This window comes from Pristis pectinata, chromosome 7, assembly GCF_009764475.1.
Source record: "Pristis pectinata isolate sPriPec2 chromosome 7, sPriPec2.1.pri, whole genome shotgun sequence".
Lineage (NCBI taxonomy): Eukaryota > Metazoa > Chordata > Chondrichthyes > Rhinopristiformes > Pristidae > Pristis > Pristis pectinata.
In genome coordinates, this window is record NC_067411.1 from 52,349,701 (window position 1) to 52,367,094 (window position 17,394).

A 17,394-nucleotide genomic window follows, 5' to 3' on the forward strand; every position below is an offset into this window, starting at 1 on the left:
CCTACCTTTCCTCGCCCCTTTAGCCAAAGCCCAGAACACTCTGCTCCCTCTCACTCCGCTGCCCACTGGATATGGTGGATCGCTTTTTAAACTGCCCGTGCCACGCCTGCGCAGTCCAGCCCCGACTCTACCACTTAAAACTTTTACAACCCTTATAAAAGTACCTTATAAAAAAACTAACCCTAGTAAATTACAACCCTATTAAAAACTAAGCCTTATACTTAAAACCCTAATAAAAATGAAAAACTTATCTTGGGAGACTCTGCTAAGAGGGTCTTCAAGAGAATGTCTGCTTGTCATGATGAATAAAGATTTTCATATTCTCCAGTTTCTCCAGTGACTTAGTCACAGTCACAACAGTGCCACTGTGCAAAATATACACCAGCTGGTAGCCACACAGCTCCAGTGACCAAGGTTCAACCCTAACCTTTGGTGCTGTCTGTGTGGAATACGCACATTTTTCCTATGACTGCGTGGGTTTCCTCTGGTTTCCTCCACAGCCCAAAGATGTGTGGGTTGGTAGATTATTGGCCACTGTAAATTGTGCCTAATGTCTAGTGATAGATTCTGTGAGGAGTAGATGGGAATAAGGATAGAACAAAAGCAGGATTAATGCAGGATTAGTGCAAATGGTTGCTTAATCACCAGTGTGAACTCTGGGGTGAAAGGCCTGTTTCCATGCTATAAGACTCCATGACTATAATAATTTTGTTTTAGGTTCTAAGTTCATGACTGATTTCTGAAATTATCCAAACATTTCTGCAGCTAATGTTGTGATTAAGATAAATAGTACATGTTTTTTCACAAATCATATTGCTGGGAATCCCAAAGGACTTGGTTATTTAGATACAGCAGATCTTGTGTACACTCTTCTTTCCAAGAGATGGGATTTTGAAGCCGTTCTTTTAAAAGAAAAGCATTAATTCCAGTTCATTTAAAGCAGTTAAAGGTCTCAGGTCTGCAGTATATTAGTGAATAGTGAATACATTAGTGACTGCAGTATGTTACACTAGCTTTCAAATAAGTAAAATGCAGAAAAGTAGAGGATAGATCAGTTATAGTTCCTGAAACAGTATTAAACTTTTTGCATTTAATCGGGAAAGCAGATCTGAACTCCCTGCTTCCTCCATTTCAAACTGTCTTTATAATGATCAATGTGATCATTAATGACAAAGGTAAAGTACTGTACAGGATTATAAATGAGAACGGCAGAATGTTCATTCGAAACAGTTCAGCATGCAAGGACTTACAAAGAAAGACATCTAAACAAGGAAATCTATTTCTCTAATGTTGCAGTATACTGAAGTTTTAAAATAATATCGAAAACAGAAGCTGAATCTGACATACGTTTCATCTTCTATGTATTTTATCACTGTCAGGGCTTTTCTGTGAAGGACAAGAAGAAACTGTGCCAGAAAAATGCTTCTGAGGGACAAACCAGACTTGAGCTGAAAAATCTGAAAGACAAGATTTTTATTCATAATCTTAACCAAACAAGTTTTAAAATTTACAACAAAGTAGCAGATGCAAGGAGCAGAGTTTGAAAATACCATTTTTGATAAAGTTCATTCGTTTCTAACAAATGTGATTTTACAAAAAAAAAATACCATACCAATAATGGGCCAAATTTCTAAGTTGGTGGCAAAGCAATAATGCTCAATGACCAGAAAGAAAGCTGCCCTCAAAGATCTCACAGTCTTAGTTTGTTTTACCCTTAACACAAGCTGCTGTCAGATATAGTTCAAAGGGATCTCTGACATCCAGCAACAATGAGACTAGAGGAAGTAAAAAGGATTAATTTTTAATTAACATCTGTGGAAAAAAGGGACATATACAAAAGACTACATTAGAAGCTAACATATCAAAACTTTAAAAACTAAAATATTAAAAAGAATGGAATTTTGAAATTTGTGAGATTTCCTCCACCAAAACAGGGAGCACTTAAGTTTCACAACAAATTCTGGGCCATTATTTCCATTATGAAACCCATAAACAAAACATCTATAATCATACATGAATTAACTCTGATAACACAACTGGCATCATACTTCTAATATATCTTACCTGATCTAAAAATGACTTCACTAATGTGTCTCGATTCATCACATCCTGGAAAATATTCCTGAGAGAATTTAGTGAAATGCAATTTAGAAAATGCAGAACCAAGTTACAGAAACTAAACTTACAATGACTGAGAAAGTAAGTATAATTACATGGTGATTTTTTTACTTCCAAGAGTTTGAAGTTAACTTGAGCAGATGGGACAAAACTGTTATTGCACAAACAAGGAAATCACTTTAAGAACCTCCAAAATTTAATAGGATTATGTTTATGTTTGACTCAGTGAGGTAAAGGTTGTTGACAATCAAATCAAGACATTCTGTGATAGTCTACAGACCAAAAGATACTCATGATCAGAGAGCAAATCCATGCTAGCGGCTGGCTGTTCTACAGTATTTCATAGGGCTTTTAAACTTGGACCATACCGTGGAGAACATTTAAACAGTAGGCATGTCTGATAACTATAAAGGTTTATGAATTCACTGCTCAGCATGTTATGGAATGCTATGTGACTATTTTAATATTTCAGTAATTAAAGTAAAAATCAATTCTTTTTCAATTATTTGTTCAGTATTTGTAAAGCAGTATGCACCTAATAGATTGTTGGGGAAGCAATGACTTGATCTGGGATAACCAGATAGGAGAATGAAAATAAATATTTATATTTGCATTTACTGTAATGAGAAGATAGAATATAAAAGCTGTGCTGCTTTTACAAACTACTTGCACAGCACAGGACCAGTGTCTGTGCTGAACACAATGCCAAATTAAGCTAAATCCCTTCTGCCTGTATATAATCCATATCCCCACCATTCCCTGCACTTCCATGCGTCTAACAGCCTCTTAAACGCCACTATTGTATCTGCTTCCACCACACCCCTGGCAGCCCATTCCAGACACCTACCACTCTGTGTAAGAAAAACTTGCCCTGCACATCTCCTTTAAACTTTCCCTCTCTCACCTTAAATGTCCTCTAGTACTTGGCATTTCTAACCTTGGAAAAAGATTACGACCTGTCTTAACCATTCCTCTCAATTTTATAAACTTCTGTCAGGTTTCCCCTCAGGGTCCAACACTCCAGAGAAAACTATCCAAGTTCGTCCAACCTCTACTTATAGCTCATGCCTTCTAATCTGGGCAGCATCCTGGTAAGTCTCTCTACACCCTTTCCAAAGCCTCCATATCCTTTCTGTAAGTTTAAACTAGTTTGCGAGGGGGTTGGGAACTGGAGGAGTAGGTCAGAGGAAGAAGGGGATGGGGAAAGGTCAGATCTAACAGGTAGAGAGGCTTTGAGGAAGGAGAAGCAGAGTATAAGGTATAAAAGTAGGAAGGTGGATGGGCTAAAGTGCATTTACTTAAATGCAAGAAGCATCAGGAATAAGGGAGATGAACTGAGAGCTTGGATAAGTACATGGGACTATGATATTGTGGCTATCACAGAGACATGGCTGACATCAGGGCAGGAATGGATATTGAATATTCCTGGTTTTCAGTGTTTTAAAAGGAATAGGGAGCGGGGCAGAAGAGGAGGAGGGGGTGGCGATACTAGTCAGGGACAATATTACAGCGGCAGAAAGGGTGGATAATGTAGAAGGATCCTCTCTAGAGTCAATGTGGGTGGAAGTTAGGAACAAGAAAGGAGCAGGTACTCTACTGGGAATATTCTACAGGCCCCCGGTAGCAGTAGGGATACTGAGGAGCAGATTGGGAGGCAGATTTTGGAAGTATGCAAAAATAACAGGGTTATTATCGTGGGAGACTTCAAATTCCCAAATATTGATTGGCACCTGCTTAGTGCCAAAGGTTTAGACAGGGCAGGGTTTGTTAAGTGTGTCTAGGACGGATTCCCATTGCAGTATGTTGATAGGCTGACTAGAGGGGATGCCATATTAGATCTTGTTTTAGGTAATGAACCGGGTCAGGTGACAGATCTATCGGTGGGTTAGCATTTGGGGGACAGCAACCACTGCTCCATAACCTTTAGAATTATCATGGACAGGGATAGGAGCAAAGAGGACGGGAAGATATTTATATATATTCAGGAAGGCGAATTATGAGGGTGTGAATTGGGATGACATTTTTGAAGGGAAATGTACTATAGAGATGTGGCCGATGTTCAGGGATCTCTTGCAGGATATTAGGGATAACTTTGTCCTGGTGAGGCAGAGAAGGAATTGCAGGGTGAAGGAACCATGGGTGACAAGAGAGGTGGAAAAACTAGTTAGGAAGAAGGCGGCAGCATACATAATGTGTAAGCAGCAAGGATCAGACAGGGCTCGTGAGGAATATAGAGTAGCAAGGAGGGAACTTAAGAAGGGGCTGAGGAGAACGAGAAGGGGACATGAAAAGGCTTTGGCGAGTAGGGTTAAGGAGAATCCCAAGGCTTTTTACTCGTACGTGAAGAGCAGAAGGATGGCTAGAGTAAAGGTAGGTCCGATTAAAGACAAAGGTGGGAAGCTGTGCCTGGAAGCTGCGGAAGTAGGTGAGGTTCTCAATGAATACTTCTTTCCAGTATTCAGCGAGGAGAGCGGTCTTGATAACGCTGAGGACAGTGTTGGTAAGGGTAATGTTCTAGAGTATGTAGATATCAAGAGAGAGGATGTGTTGGAGCTGTTAGGAAGTATTAGGACAGATAAGTCCCCGGGGCCTGACAGAATATTCCCCAGGCTGCTTCATGAGGCTAGGGAGGAGATTGCTGAACCCTTGGCTAGGATCTTTGAGTCCTCGTTGTCCACGGGGATGGTACTGGAGGATTGGAGGGTAGCGAATGTTGTCCCCTTATTCAAAAAAGGAAGTAAGGATAGTCCAGGGAATTATAGACCAGTGAGCCTTATGTCTGTGGTGGGTAAGCTGCTAGAAAGGATTCTAAGAGATAGGATCTTTGATCATTTAGAGAATCATGTACTGATTAGGGACAGCTAGCATGGCTTTGTAAAGGGAAGATCTTGCCTCACAAGCCTGATAGGGTTCTTTGAGGAGGTGACCAGGAAGATTGATGAGGGTAGTGCAGTAGATGTGGTCTACATGGATTTTAGTAAGGCATTTGACAAGGTTCCGTATTGTAGCCTTCTTCAGAAGGTCAGAGGCCAAGGGAACCAGGGAGGCTTGGCAGTGTGGATTCAGAATTGGCTTGCCTGTAGAAAGCAGAGGGTTGTGGTGGAGGGAGTGCATTCGGATTGGAGGGCTGTGGTGTCCCACAGGGATCGGTTCTGGGACCTCTACTTGTTGTGATATTTATTAATGATTTAGATGAGGGGGGTGGAAGAGTGAGTTAGCAAGTTTGCAGATGACACAGAGATCGGTGGTGTTGTGGATAGTGTAGAGCAATGTCGAAGCTTACAGAGGGATATTGATAGGATGCAGAGCTGGGCTGACAAGTGGCAGATGGAGTTCAATCCGGAGAAGCGTGAGGTGGTACACTTTGGAAGGACAAACTCCAAGGCGGAATACAAGGTAAATGGCAGGATTCTGGGCAGTGTAGAGGAGCAGAGGGATCTGGGGGTTCATACCCACAGATCACTGCAAGTTGCCTCACAGGTGGATAGGGTAGTTAAGAAAGCTTATGGGATGTTAGCTTTCATAAGTCGTGGGATCGAGTTTAAGAGCCGCGAAGTAATGACGCAGCTTTACAAAACTCTGGTTAGACCACACTTAGAGTACTGTGTTCAGTTCTGGTCACCTCATTATAGGAAGGATGTGGAGGCATTGGAAAGGGTGCAGAGGAGATTTACCAGGATGCTGCCTGGATTAGAGAGTATGGATTATGAGGAGAGACTGAAGGAGCTAGGGCTTTACTCATTGGAGAGGAGGAGGATGAGGGGAGACATGATAGAGGTATACAAAATATTAAGAGGAATAGATGGAGTGGACAGCCAGCGCCTCTTTCCCAGGGCACCAATGCTCAATACAAGAGGGCATGGCTTTAAGGTAATGGGTGGGAAGTTCAAGGGAGATGTCAGAGTGAGGTTTTTCACCCAGAGAGTGGTTGGTGCATGGAATGCGCTGCCTGGGGTGGTGGTGGAGGCTGATACATTGGTCAAGTTCAAGAGATTGTTAGATAAGCATATGGAGGAATTTGAGATAAAGGGATATGCGGGAGGAAGGGGTTAGATAGTCTTAGGTGTGGTTTGAAGATCAGCACTACATGGTGGGCTGAAGGGCCTGTATTGTGCTATATTGTTCTATGGTAATGGAGCAACTAGAACTGCACACAATACTCCAAGTGCAGCCTAACCAAAATTTCATATAGCTGCAACACGATTTCCTGACTTTTCAACTCAGTGCCCCAATCAATGAAGGCAAGCATGCCATACACCTTCTTTACCACACTATCTACTTGTGCAGCCACTTTCAGTGAGCTATGGACTTGGACCCCAAGATCCCTCTGTAATCAATACTCCTAAGGGTCCTGCCATTTACTGTATTCTTTTCCTTTACATTTGACCTCCCAAAGTGCAACACCTCACACTTGTCTGGATTAAGCTCCATCTGCCATTTCTCTCCCCATATCTGTAACTGATCTATATCCTGCTGTATCCGTTGTCAGCCCTCTACACTGTCCACAGCTCCACCAATCTTTGTGTCCTCTGCAAACTTACAAACCCACCCATGTGCATTTCCATCCAAGTCATTTATATATAATCACAAACAACAGAGGCCCCAGCACTGGTCCCTGTAGATCACCACTGGTCACAGACCTCCAGCCAGAATAACACGCTTCCACCACTACCTTCTGTCTTCTATGTGCAAGCCAATTCAGAATCCAAACCAAGATCAATCTCATACCACCTTAACTTTGACAAGCATCAAGTCATCAGGACACACGCAATGACTGGAACTTTGACTAAAATTGTACAAGTAGCCTTGCAATACTTGGAAATTCATTTAATAAATCATGGAAGTAATATTCTTTCCACAGATCATTAAAACACACGGAAATAAAAAGAAATCAGCTACAGTTTGTTATCTAAATATTTACAGAGTTTAAACAAAAATAGATTTGGCAGTCTTAGTACTTGCACAAAAATATTAAAACACTGTTATGTGTAGGTTATGAACATTTCAAAATCATTGCCATGCCTTGAGTCAAGGGATCCAGGATCTCGACTGCTCCAGTAATTGATGGTACTCTACTTTCCCCTCAGAGATAGCCACCAAGACTCAGGCAATTCAAATATTAGCAACTAAATATTCAGCTATTATTTTCCAATTCACTGAAAGCTTCTTAAAACAGTGACATAATTTTGCTTCAAATGCATTATTACAAAGCCTTAGATTTGGCATGATACGAAGGATTGTCAAGACATCTAATCCCTCCAAGATTATATACAACACAATACAATAACATTCTGTAAAACAAAAAGAATCAATTGTTTTAAAATACATACAGGTTAGGGGTAAAACTTTCATCCATATGAATTATGGTGTCAGGAATTACTACTTCTTCTGATGCAGTCTTCTGAAGTATGACAAGTTCCATGCTCATATAATTCTGCTGGTTATAGATATGTTCATGGCATGGGGCCATCTGCTTCACTGTGTTAACATCAACATCAATATGTGTGGTTGGGTATGGAGCATACATAATCTGACGATAAGGCAGCACAAAGCTACCAGTAGCATCCTGAAACAGTGAAAGTTCACATTTGTAGTATTAGGCATCAATATTCAGTGATTTCATTCCTCGGTATATTGGATATACTGAATTTTTAACAATTCACCTTCATATTATCTTATTGTCAATGCTTTGATTTAACTGGAAAATTGTTATTGGTTCAAAAGTTTGCAGCTCCTATTATTATAATTATATTCTTATTGAATACTTGAACAAATATCTTACTTTTAATCTGTGGATTAAGAGTATGGTTTGAAAGAATAATGTACGATAATTCTGCAAACTTGGAAACCCTGATTCAAATTTATCAAAATAATTAGGCTCTTTGCAACAGATTTGTTCCCTTTCTTGCACTCTAATAACATTTAAATATTCTTTGCAATGATTACAGTTACTCCTTAGGTAGGAACACTTTCATGATTTAGGGCAAGAGGCACCCAGACAAAAGTTAATACTTGCAAAAGGCTCTTCTACAAAATAAATGACATGCATTTATGTTCACAAATAAATACTATGCACATTTATTTACATTATCTGCACAATGTTCTTGGTGATCTTGATTATTGAATCCATTTACATTTCATAATGATTGATAGTGACAATAAGTAAATCGACAGATCGCGAAATATTAACTGATACTGTGGTTCTATTCTGAGAAACATTAAACACAACTTTACACTCTCTAGAGTGCAGGCCATCTTGATCACTGTTCATCAAGGAAGCTACATTTATTTGCAGAAAAGCAAAATTTCTGTTTCTTTAATCTCCATCCTGATTTGCTCTTTAACACTACTCAAAAGTAGGACCCAGAAACCATCTAGTGCTATAGTCATGTCAATGGACAGAGCAGAAGAAAAATAAAATGCCTGTAAAGATGATTTTAACTCAGATTATTTAAAGTTTCATTGAGTAAAGAACAGAAAATCGGCCCCAACCATTTTTGATCCCATTAGCATGGTGTTTTTACTATAATCAGGCATTGGTTTGGAAAAAATATTAAACAATGAATTTTCATTGGAGATTAAAAGTCTTGCAAATTAAAGTGCATTAACACATTGAAATATGGGGGTAACACCTACTCATTAAGTTAACAACGACCAATTCTCTAATTTCAGGAGCAGCTCCTAAAGCCAGAAGAAATACAAAGGAGCAATCAACTAATATGCAGTTCAGGCCTGCCTGTCTTATAGGTCAGAACACAGTCACTGACAATAGAACAGAGGAGATACAGCAATGCATTTGGGAAGAGAAATCAATAAAATTGAGGAAAAGAAACACATTTTCCATGAATACGATTGTACCTTCAAAAGGCCCTGAACAAAGAGTCCCGAATTATATTTGAAAGAACCACTGGCATTAGCAAGTCGTGCGCACTTTCGTTCAGTTGGAGTCAAGAAAAGGCACAGCGTGCGAACCATCTGTCAATGTACAGAGATATTTATAAGCTCATATGTTAACACACAAACAAATGAATTAGCAGGAGTAGGTCACTCAGCCCCTCCAGCTTGCTCTGCTGTTTAATAAGATCATGGCTGATTTGATTGCAACTTCATCTCTGGAGTGCCTCTATCCATGAGAACCTTGCTTATCAATAATCTGCCTATGCCTCAAAATTATTCTAAGTGTGCTTCTCCTGTCCTTTGAGGAGGGTTCCAAAGATTCACAATCCTCAAAAAGAATTTTGTCTCCTCTGTTGTTAGAAGGCAATTCCTTACTTTTGAACAATGACCCAGAGTTCTGGAATCTCCCACAAGTGGAACCATCCTCTTCACATCACCCTGTCAAGATTTCTCAGAAATTTCTGCGTTTCAATCAAGTCCCCTTTCATTCTACTCAATTTCAGTGGACACAGTGGAGACAAAACTCTGCAGCTGCTGGAATCTGGAGTAACACACAAAAAACTGGAGGAACTTGAGTAACCTCATGGACCCAGATGAAGGGTGTCAACCCGAAATGTTGACTGTCCATTTCACTCTATTGATGCTGCTTGACCTGTTGACTTCCTCCAGTCTTTTCTGTGTTGTTCCAGTGGATACAGGCCTAGAATGTCCAACCTTTCCTCAAAAGACAATTACCCACTCCAGCTGGTCTAATAACTCTTTTCTTGAATAGCTTCCAATGCGTTAACATCCTACCTTAAATATAGAAACACAATTCACAGTTACACCAGATGTGGTCTCAGAATTACCTGACATAACCTGGGCATAACCTAATTTTGCAGTTAAATTCCCCTACGATAAACAAATATATTCTACTAGTTTTCCAATTACTAGCTGTACCATCATATTTGCCTTTTGTGAATCAGATCTCTCTGCATTCTGTAATTTCTCACTATTTATATATTGCTTTAAAAAAAATGTCCTGCCAAAATAGCCAATTTTACATTTTCCCATGTTATGCTCTATTTTGCCAGATCTTTGGTCACTCCCTTAATCTATGTGTAGCCTTATGTCCTTTTTCACAACTTATTTTCCTCCCTATCTTTGCATCATCAGCAAATTCAGCAACCATACCTTCAGTACCGTCATCTAAGTTATTTAGATAAAAGATAGTGTTGAGGCCCCAGCACGAATCAGTAAAATACCTATTTATGCCGACTCCGTTCCCTGTAAGCCGGCTAATCTCCTGTTCATGCCAAACATTATTTCATGCACAAAGAGTTTTTATTTCCTGCAATAACATTTGATTATTCAATAAGCTTTCTTGAAACTGAATTATGATACATTTACTAGCTCCCCTTTATTCACATTACTTTGTCAAAGAATGCCAATAAATTGGTCAAATGTGATAGCCCTTTCACAAAGGCATGTTGATTTTGTCTGATTATATTGATTTTCTTTTCTAAATGCCCTGCCATAACAGCTTTCAAAAAGCCTATACACAAAGCAGTTTATCACAAATGCCTGGAAATAACAGGAGTCAGAGATACAGCACAGAAACAGACCCCATGGCACATTGAGTCCGCACTGACCATCAACCGCCCCTTTTACGTGAATCCTAAATTAATTCCTTTTTTCCCTACATCGCCTTCAACTCCCCCCAAATTCTACCACTCATCTATACACTAGGAGCAATTTACAGTGGCCAATTAACCTACCAACCTGGAAATCTTTGGGATGAGATGGGAAACCAGAGCACCTGAAGGAAACCCACACAATCACTGGGTGAACGTGAAAACTCTACACAGACAGAACCCAAAGTTAGCCAGAAAACATTAGAGCTTTTTAACTCTTAAATATTGCCAAACCACCTCTCTGGCTCCAAAAATGAATTTATCCAGTTTTAGGATTACAGAAAATTTACACACAAAGGAGGCCATCTGACTCATACTGCATACAGTTCTAGTATAAATTCCATGCTCTTACATTCCACAACTTGGCTGATAAAGGATCCCACATCTTTTTACTCACCTTTTTATCCAGTCCTGCTATCATTAAGGAACTGTGCACATATACTCCAAGGTGCCTTAGTTTTTCCATACCACTCAATATTCTCTCATTTATTGCCTTGTTGCATTTCCTCAAATGCATTACCTCACATTTTGATAGATTAGATTCCATTGTGCATTTTCCTGCCCAGATCATCTCTATATCTTTTGAGAATCTTAAAGCCCTTCATCTTTATTGTCAATCCAGATTGATGATTCATTCATTTAGATTTCAATTTTTAAACTGCAGTAAAGGAAATTTTAATTTTACTTTGTCTCTTTTCTCTCCCAAACCCATATTCCTTTCTGCTTTCGTTCACTTTCCACGTCCAAACTTATCCATCTTAATTTATATTTCCAGGTTCAGATTCTCCACATTTAAATAATGATTCTTTAATCTGACTGATTAAAGAGATAAACAATTGTTTGCCTCACTGTCACAGATCCCTTGTGGAAGATGCCTCAAAGTGGGTCTATAATTGCACTAAGTTCTACTTAGCCCAAACAAAGTCTGTGAGCAAGTATACCAATTGAGAGCAAAATCCACCCCACATATTCCAACAACATACACTGTAATAATGATTTAGTTTGCTATTTACATGCAGGTGTATTGTTCTGCAGTCTTCCTAATGAACAAAACTAGTCAGTATTTTCTGGAGACATAAGAGGCTGCAGGGGCTAGAAATCTGGAGCAACACACAAAGGAGCAGGAGGACCTAAACGAGTCAGGCAGCATCTATGGAGGGAAATGGGCAATTGATGTTTCAGGTCAGGAGCCTTCATCAGGATTGGAGAGAAAGAGGGGAGATAGGCAGTATAAAAAGGTGGGGGGAAGGGGTGGAGCAAGAGCTGGCAGGTGATAGGTAGATCCAGGTGAGGGGAGTGATAGGAGAGGGAGGGAGGACAGTGGGAATGATACAAGAAGCTGGGAGGTGATAGGTGGAAGTGATAAAGCACAGAAAAAGATAGAATCTGATGGGACAGTAGAACATGGAATAAAGGGAAAGAGATGGAGAAGGAATGTGTGGGTGATGATGGGCGGATGCAGAGGGTGGGGAGGGGAAAGAGAGACGGTGATGGGGGCCAGTGGGATCAGAAGAAAAAAAAGGGCGGGGGGGGGGAAGAGAGGGACAGTCAGGTGAATGGTTACCAGAAGTCAGAGAATTTGATGTTCACGCCATCAAGTTGGAGACGAGCAAGGCAGAACATGAGGTGCTGTTCCACTAATCTGCGTCTAGCCTTGACCCAGCAGTGGAGGCAGCTGTGGACAGACATGTCAGTGTGGGACTGGGAAGTGGAATTAAAATGCCTGGCCAACTAAGAGATTCTGGCTGGTATGGTTGATGGAGTGAAGGTGCTCAACAAAGCGATCCCCCAATCTGTGTCGGGTCTCACCAATGTAGAGGAGGCTGCACTGGGAGCACTGAGTGCAATAAATAACACTGATGGATTCACATGTGAAAGACTGCCTCACCTGGAAGGACTGTTTGAGGACTTAATGCTGGTGAGGGTGGTGGTGTAGGGGCAGGTGTAACACAGCGTGGTTGCAGGGAGTGGGATTGGTGGGGAGAGACAAGCAGACAAGGGAATCATGGAGAGAGCAATTCCCTGAGGAAAGCTGAGAGGGGAAGACGTGCTTGGTGGTAGGATCCTACTGGAGATGATGGAAATTGCAGACTATGGTATATTGGATGTGTACACTAGTGGGGTGGTAGGGGAGGAGTAGCGGAACTCTATCACTGTTCTGCCTGTGGGGTGATGTGGTGAGGGCAGACATACGGGAAATAGAGGAGATGCATGTGAGGGCTCCATCGATAGCAGTGGGGGGAGAAATCCTGTTCTCTGAAATCCTGTTCTCTGGAGTGGAAGGCCTCATCTTTAGAACAGATGTGGTGGAGATGGAGGAACTGAGAAAAGGGAATAGCGTTCTTGCAACCCACAGGGTGGGAAGAGATGTACTCAAGGTAACTGTGGGAGTCAGTAGGTTTGTAGAAGATGTCAGTGGATCATCTGTCTCCTGAGATGGAGACAGAGAGATCAAGAAAGGGGAGAAAGGTGTCGGAGATGGACCAAGTGAATTTGAGGGCAGGGTGGAAGTTGATAGTGAAATTGATGAAATTGACACGATCCACGTGGGTGCAGGAAGCAGCATCACTGTAGCAGAGAAAGATTTGGGGAGAATTACCTGTGTAGGTTTGGAGCATGGATTGCTCCATGTAGCCAACGAAAAGGCAGGCATAACTGGTGCCCATGCAAGTGCCCACCTTTGGTTTGGAAAAAGTGAGAGGAACCGAAAGGAAGTTGTTAAGGGTAAGCACCAGTTCTGCCAGATGGAGGGTGGTGGTTGTGGAGAGCGGTGGTTGTGGAGGGCAACTGGTTGGGTCTTTTATCCAGAAAGAAATGGAAAGCCCTGAGGCCTTCCTGACGACAGATAGAAGTGTACAGGGACTGAATGTCCATGGTGAAAATGAGGTGGTTGGGGCCAGGGAACTGAAAATCCTGAAAATGGACGTTGCTGGGAAGGGACTGGACCGGGGAACACAAGAGTCTATGAGGATACGAATTTGGTAGGGCAGGAGCAGGCAGAAATAGTGGGCCTGCCGCAGCAGTTTAGTTTGTGAATCTTGGATAGGAGGTAGAAACGGGCGTAGCGGAGTTAGGTTTGGAGGCTGAGGAGGGTAGATCTCCAGAGGTGATGGTGTAGCAGACAGTGGGCTGATGACTCTTTGTGGAGTCCTGGTTCAGGGTAAGTAAGAGGAGAAGAGGAGGTGTCCAGGAGCTGCTGTCTGGCCTCTGCAAGGTAGAGGTCAGTCCACCAGACTACAATGGCACTGTCCTTGTCAGCAGGTTTGATGGTGAGGTTGGGATTAGTGCGGAGAGAGTGGAGAGCAAGTGGACAGTGAAGGTGTTCTGAGAGATCGGATATACAAGTATTTGGACAGCCAAGGGCTGATTAAGGATAGTCAGCATGGCTTTGTGTGTGGTAGATCGTGTTTAACGAATCTTGTAGAGATTTTTGAGGAGGTTACCGAGAAAGTAGATGAAGGAAAGGCTGTGGATATTGGATACATGGACTTTAGTAAGGCCTTTGACAAGGTCCCACATGGGAGGTTAGTTCAGAAGGATCAGACACTAGGTATCCATGGAAAGGCTGTAAACTGGATTCGAAATTGGCTGTATGGGAGAAGACAGAGAGTGGTAGTGGATGATTGTTTCTCAGACTGGAGGCCTGTGACTAGTGGTGTGCCTCAGGGATCTGTGCTGGGGCCACAGTTGTTTGTTGTCTATATCAATGATCTAGATGATAATGTGGTAAATTGGATCAGCAAGTTTGCTGATGACACTAAGATTGGAGGCAAAGCGGACAGCGAGGAAGGCTTTCAAAGCTTGCAGAGGGATCTGAACCAACTGGAAAAATGGGCCAGAAAATGGCAGATGGAATTTAATGCAGACAAGTGTGAGGTGTTGCATTTTGGAAGGACATACACGGTAAGTGTAAGGGCACTAAGGAGTGCGGAGGAATTCCCTGAAAGTGGTGTCACAGGTAGACAGGGCTGATTAAAAAAAGCTTTTGTTATCCTGGTATTCATAAATCAAAGTATTGAGTACAGGAGTTGGGATGTTATGGTGAGGTTGTATAAGACATTGGTGAAGCCAAATTTGGAGTATTGTGTGCAGTTCTGGTCAACTTACTACAGGAAGGATATCAGTAAGATTGAAAGAGTGCAGAGGAGATTTACTAGAATATTGCCGGGTCTTCAGGAGTTGAGTTACAGGGAAAGACTGAACAGGTTAGGACTTTATTCCTTGGAGCGTAGAAGAATGAGGGGAGATTTGATAGAAGTTTACAAAATGATGAGAGGTATAGACAGAGTTAATGCGAGTAGGCTCTTTCCACCTAGATTAGGAGAGGTAAGTACGAGAGGACATGGCTTTAGGGTGAAAGGAGTAAGGTTTAGGGGGAAATTCTTCACTCAGAGACTGGTGGGAGTGTGGAATGGGCTGCCATCTGATGTAGTAAATGCAGGCTCATTCTTAAGTTTTAAGAATAAATTGGATAGATACATGGACGGGAGAGGTCTGGAGGGTTATGGACTGGGTGCAGGTCAATGGGACTAGCAGAATAAAGGTTCAGCACAGACTAGAAGGGCCAAATGGCCTGTTTCCTGTGCTGTAGTGTTCTATGGTTCTATAGTTCTATAGCAATGCGTGCAGAGGGGGTGAGGTTGGAGTAGGTAACAGGAGTGGTGAAGTTGAGATGGTTAATGTCCTGTCGGCAGTTAGAGATGAAAAGATCCAGAGCAGGCAGAAGGCCAGAGTGAGGTGCCCAAGAAGAGGAAGAAGGCTTAAGGCGAAAGAAGGGGTCATCAGTGGGGGGGGGGGGGTGGCAGGGGTGGAAGAGTGGGGAATCCTTGCCAAAGAAGTAAGTGGAGAGGCAGAGGCGACAGAGGGAGAGCTCACCGTGATGGTGGGTGCAGAAGTTGTTGAGGTGTAGGTGCAGGAGAACGAAGGTAAGGCCCCTGCAGCTGTGCTACACCTGCCCCTGCACCTCCTCCACCACCACCATCCAAAGCCCTAAACCGACCTTTCAGGTGAGGCAGTCCTTCACATGTGAATCCATCAGTGTTATTTATTGCATCTGATGCTCCCGTTATATCACAGATTGGGGGACCACTCTGTCATGGACCTTCACTCCGTCCGCTGTACCAGCCGGGATCTCTTGGTGGCCAGCCATTTTAATTCCACTTCCCATTCCCACACCTGCATGTCTGTCCATGGCCTCCTCCACTGCTGGGTAGAGGCTAGACGTAGATTAGAGGAACAGCAGCTCATAATCTGCCTGGGTAGCCTCCAACCTGATGACGTCTACATCAAATTCTCTAATTGCCCTCTGTTCCCCCCCCACCCCACTTTTTTTTCTTCTGATCCCACTGGCCCCCATCACCCTCTATTTCAATAGTCTTAAACTCCACACAGTATAACAAGGGAAATTAAAATAGAGCCTCTCTTCTTTCCTTGTTTGTAAAAGATTTGAAATAATTTAAATAATCTGCTGCATAAACTCCCCTGCCATTATAATTTTGTAGTTTACCCTCTTTCCTTAGGACATGGAAGGAGGCCAGTCCGGCTTGAGTCCATGCCAGTTCACAGAGCAATCCCATTTCTTCCACTCACATTCCCTGTAACCTAACCTCTCCACATTGAATAATTGAATTACTTTCAGCTAATGAACTTGAATAATAAGGACAGATTTCAATGTACTCTGAAAATTTATTATAAAACAATAAATTTATCTTGCAAACTCTTTTATAACTCCTGCTCTGTGATGCCATGGCTATCTCTATTTTGTTGCCAACTAATGTCACTCTCTGAAGAATGCCAGCCAAATCATTAATAAGGCCAACTGTGCACTATACTTCTCACATGATGCATCTTTAACCAATCTCGTCAGTACTTTAATCAAATGTTATCTATCGAACCATCATTGTTGGTGTAAACATTCAGTTCAATTGATATTTTGATTATGTAATGTTAATTAGTAGAGTTACATTGTATTAAAAATATTCTTTTACTATCTTTCCTTTGACGTTTCCTGTGAATCAAACAAACACAATAATGCTCTAAATAGTTAGTGAAATTGTGAATGCTGGTAACTACAGCATAAAATATAGAGAGAATAATCATTCTATTGGCTTTCATTTGCCAGAAAACTGATTAGGTCAGAAATGGTGGAGACAACTTATACCTATAGTAATATTAATCTAAAACATACATTTTTTTGGTTTCTGATAACTGATAGCTAGAATAGATTAATCCTTATGCATACAAAATTAACAGACTGAGGTAAAAAGATATCTGTTTACAAAAATCACATTCATTGTGACCAGATACTACGAACCACCATTTTGGATTGATAGAAATACCTTGTTTACTTTTTCTGGATTGCTTCCGACAACCACAGAACATCCACATGTCTGCAGATGGGAACTAATCGCTCTGCAAATTACAAGTTTTTGTTATTGGAAGGGAATACATGAGATCAATACTTAGTTTGATATGAAAATTAGTGCAGTGTTTAACAATTTAAATGTTTTAAATGGAAAAAATTGTACTTTGAGAACTGTGCCCAACTTAAAAGCAAATATTTCCACAACAATACTAAACTTCTAAGCAACTATATTACCGCATACAATTTATGATTTATGTGGTCTGTACAAACAATCCAATACACAACATTTTTTGTTGAAATCACAGCCTGGAATTCCAGAGAAGTCCAATTTCTGTGGCACCC

The 17,394-nt window shown here is 41.5% G+C and overlaps 1 protein-coding gene across 2 annotated transcripts in view; it reads right to left on the minus strand.

Annotated features, from left to right (window-relative positions):
• c9orf72 (C9orf72-SMCR8 complex subunit) overlaps positions 1–17,394 on the minus strand; it is a 77,971-nt gene that overhangs the window by 14,666 nt on the left and 45,911 nt on the right. For both annotated transcript variants that reach the window (XM_052020723.1, XM_052020724.1), the window contains exons 5-9: positions 17,027–17,099; positions 8,977–9,093; positions 7,449–7,684; positions 2,065–2,122; positions 1,348–1,457 (exon numbers count right to left, since the gene is read on the minus strand). In XM_052020723.1, the coding sequence (XP_051876683.1) occupies positions 1,348–1,457; positions 2,065–2,122; positions 7,449–7,684; positions 8,977–9,093; positions 17,027–17,099 (594 nt within the window). The remainder of the gene's footprint in view (positions 1–1,347; positions 1,458–2,064; positions 2,123–7,448; positions 7,685–8,976; positions 9,094–17,026; positions 17,100–17,394) is intronic.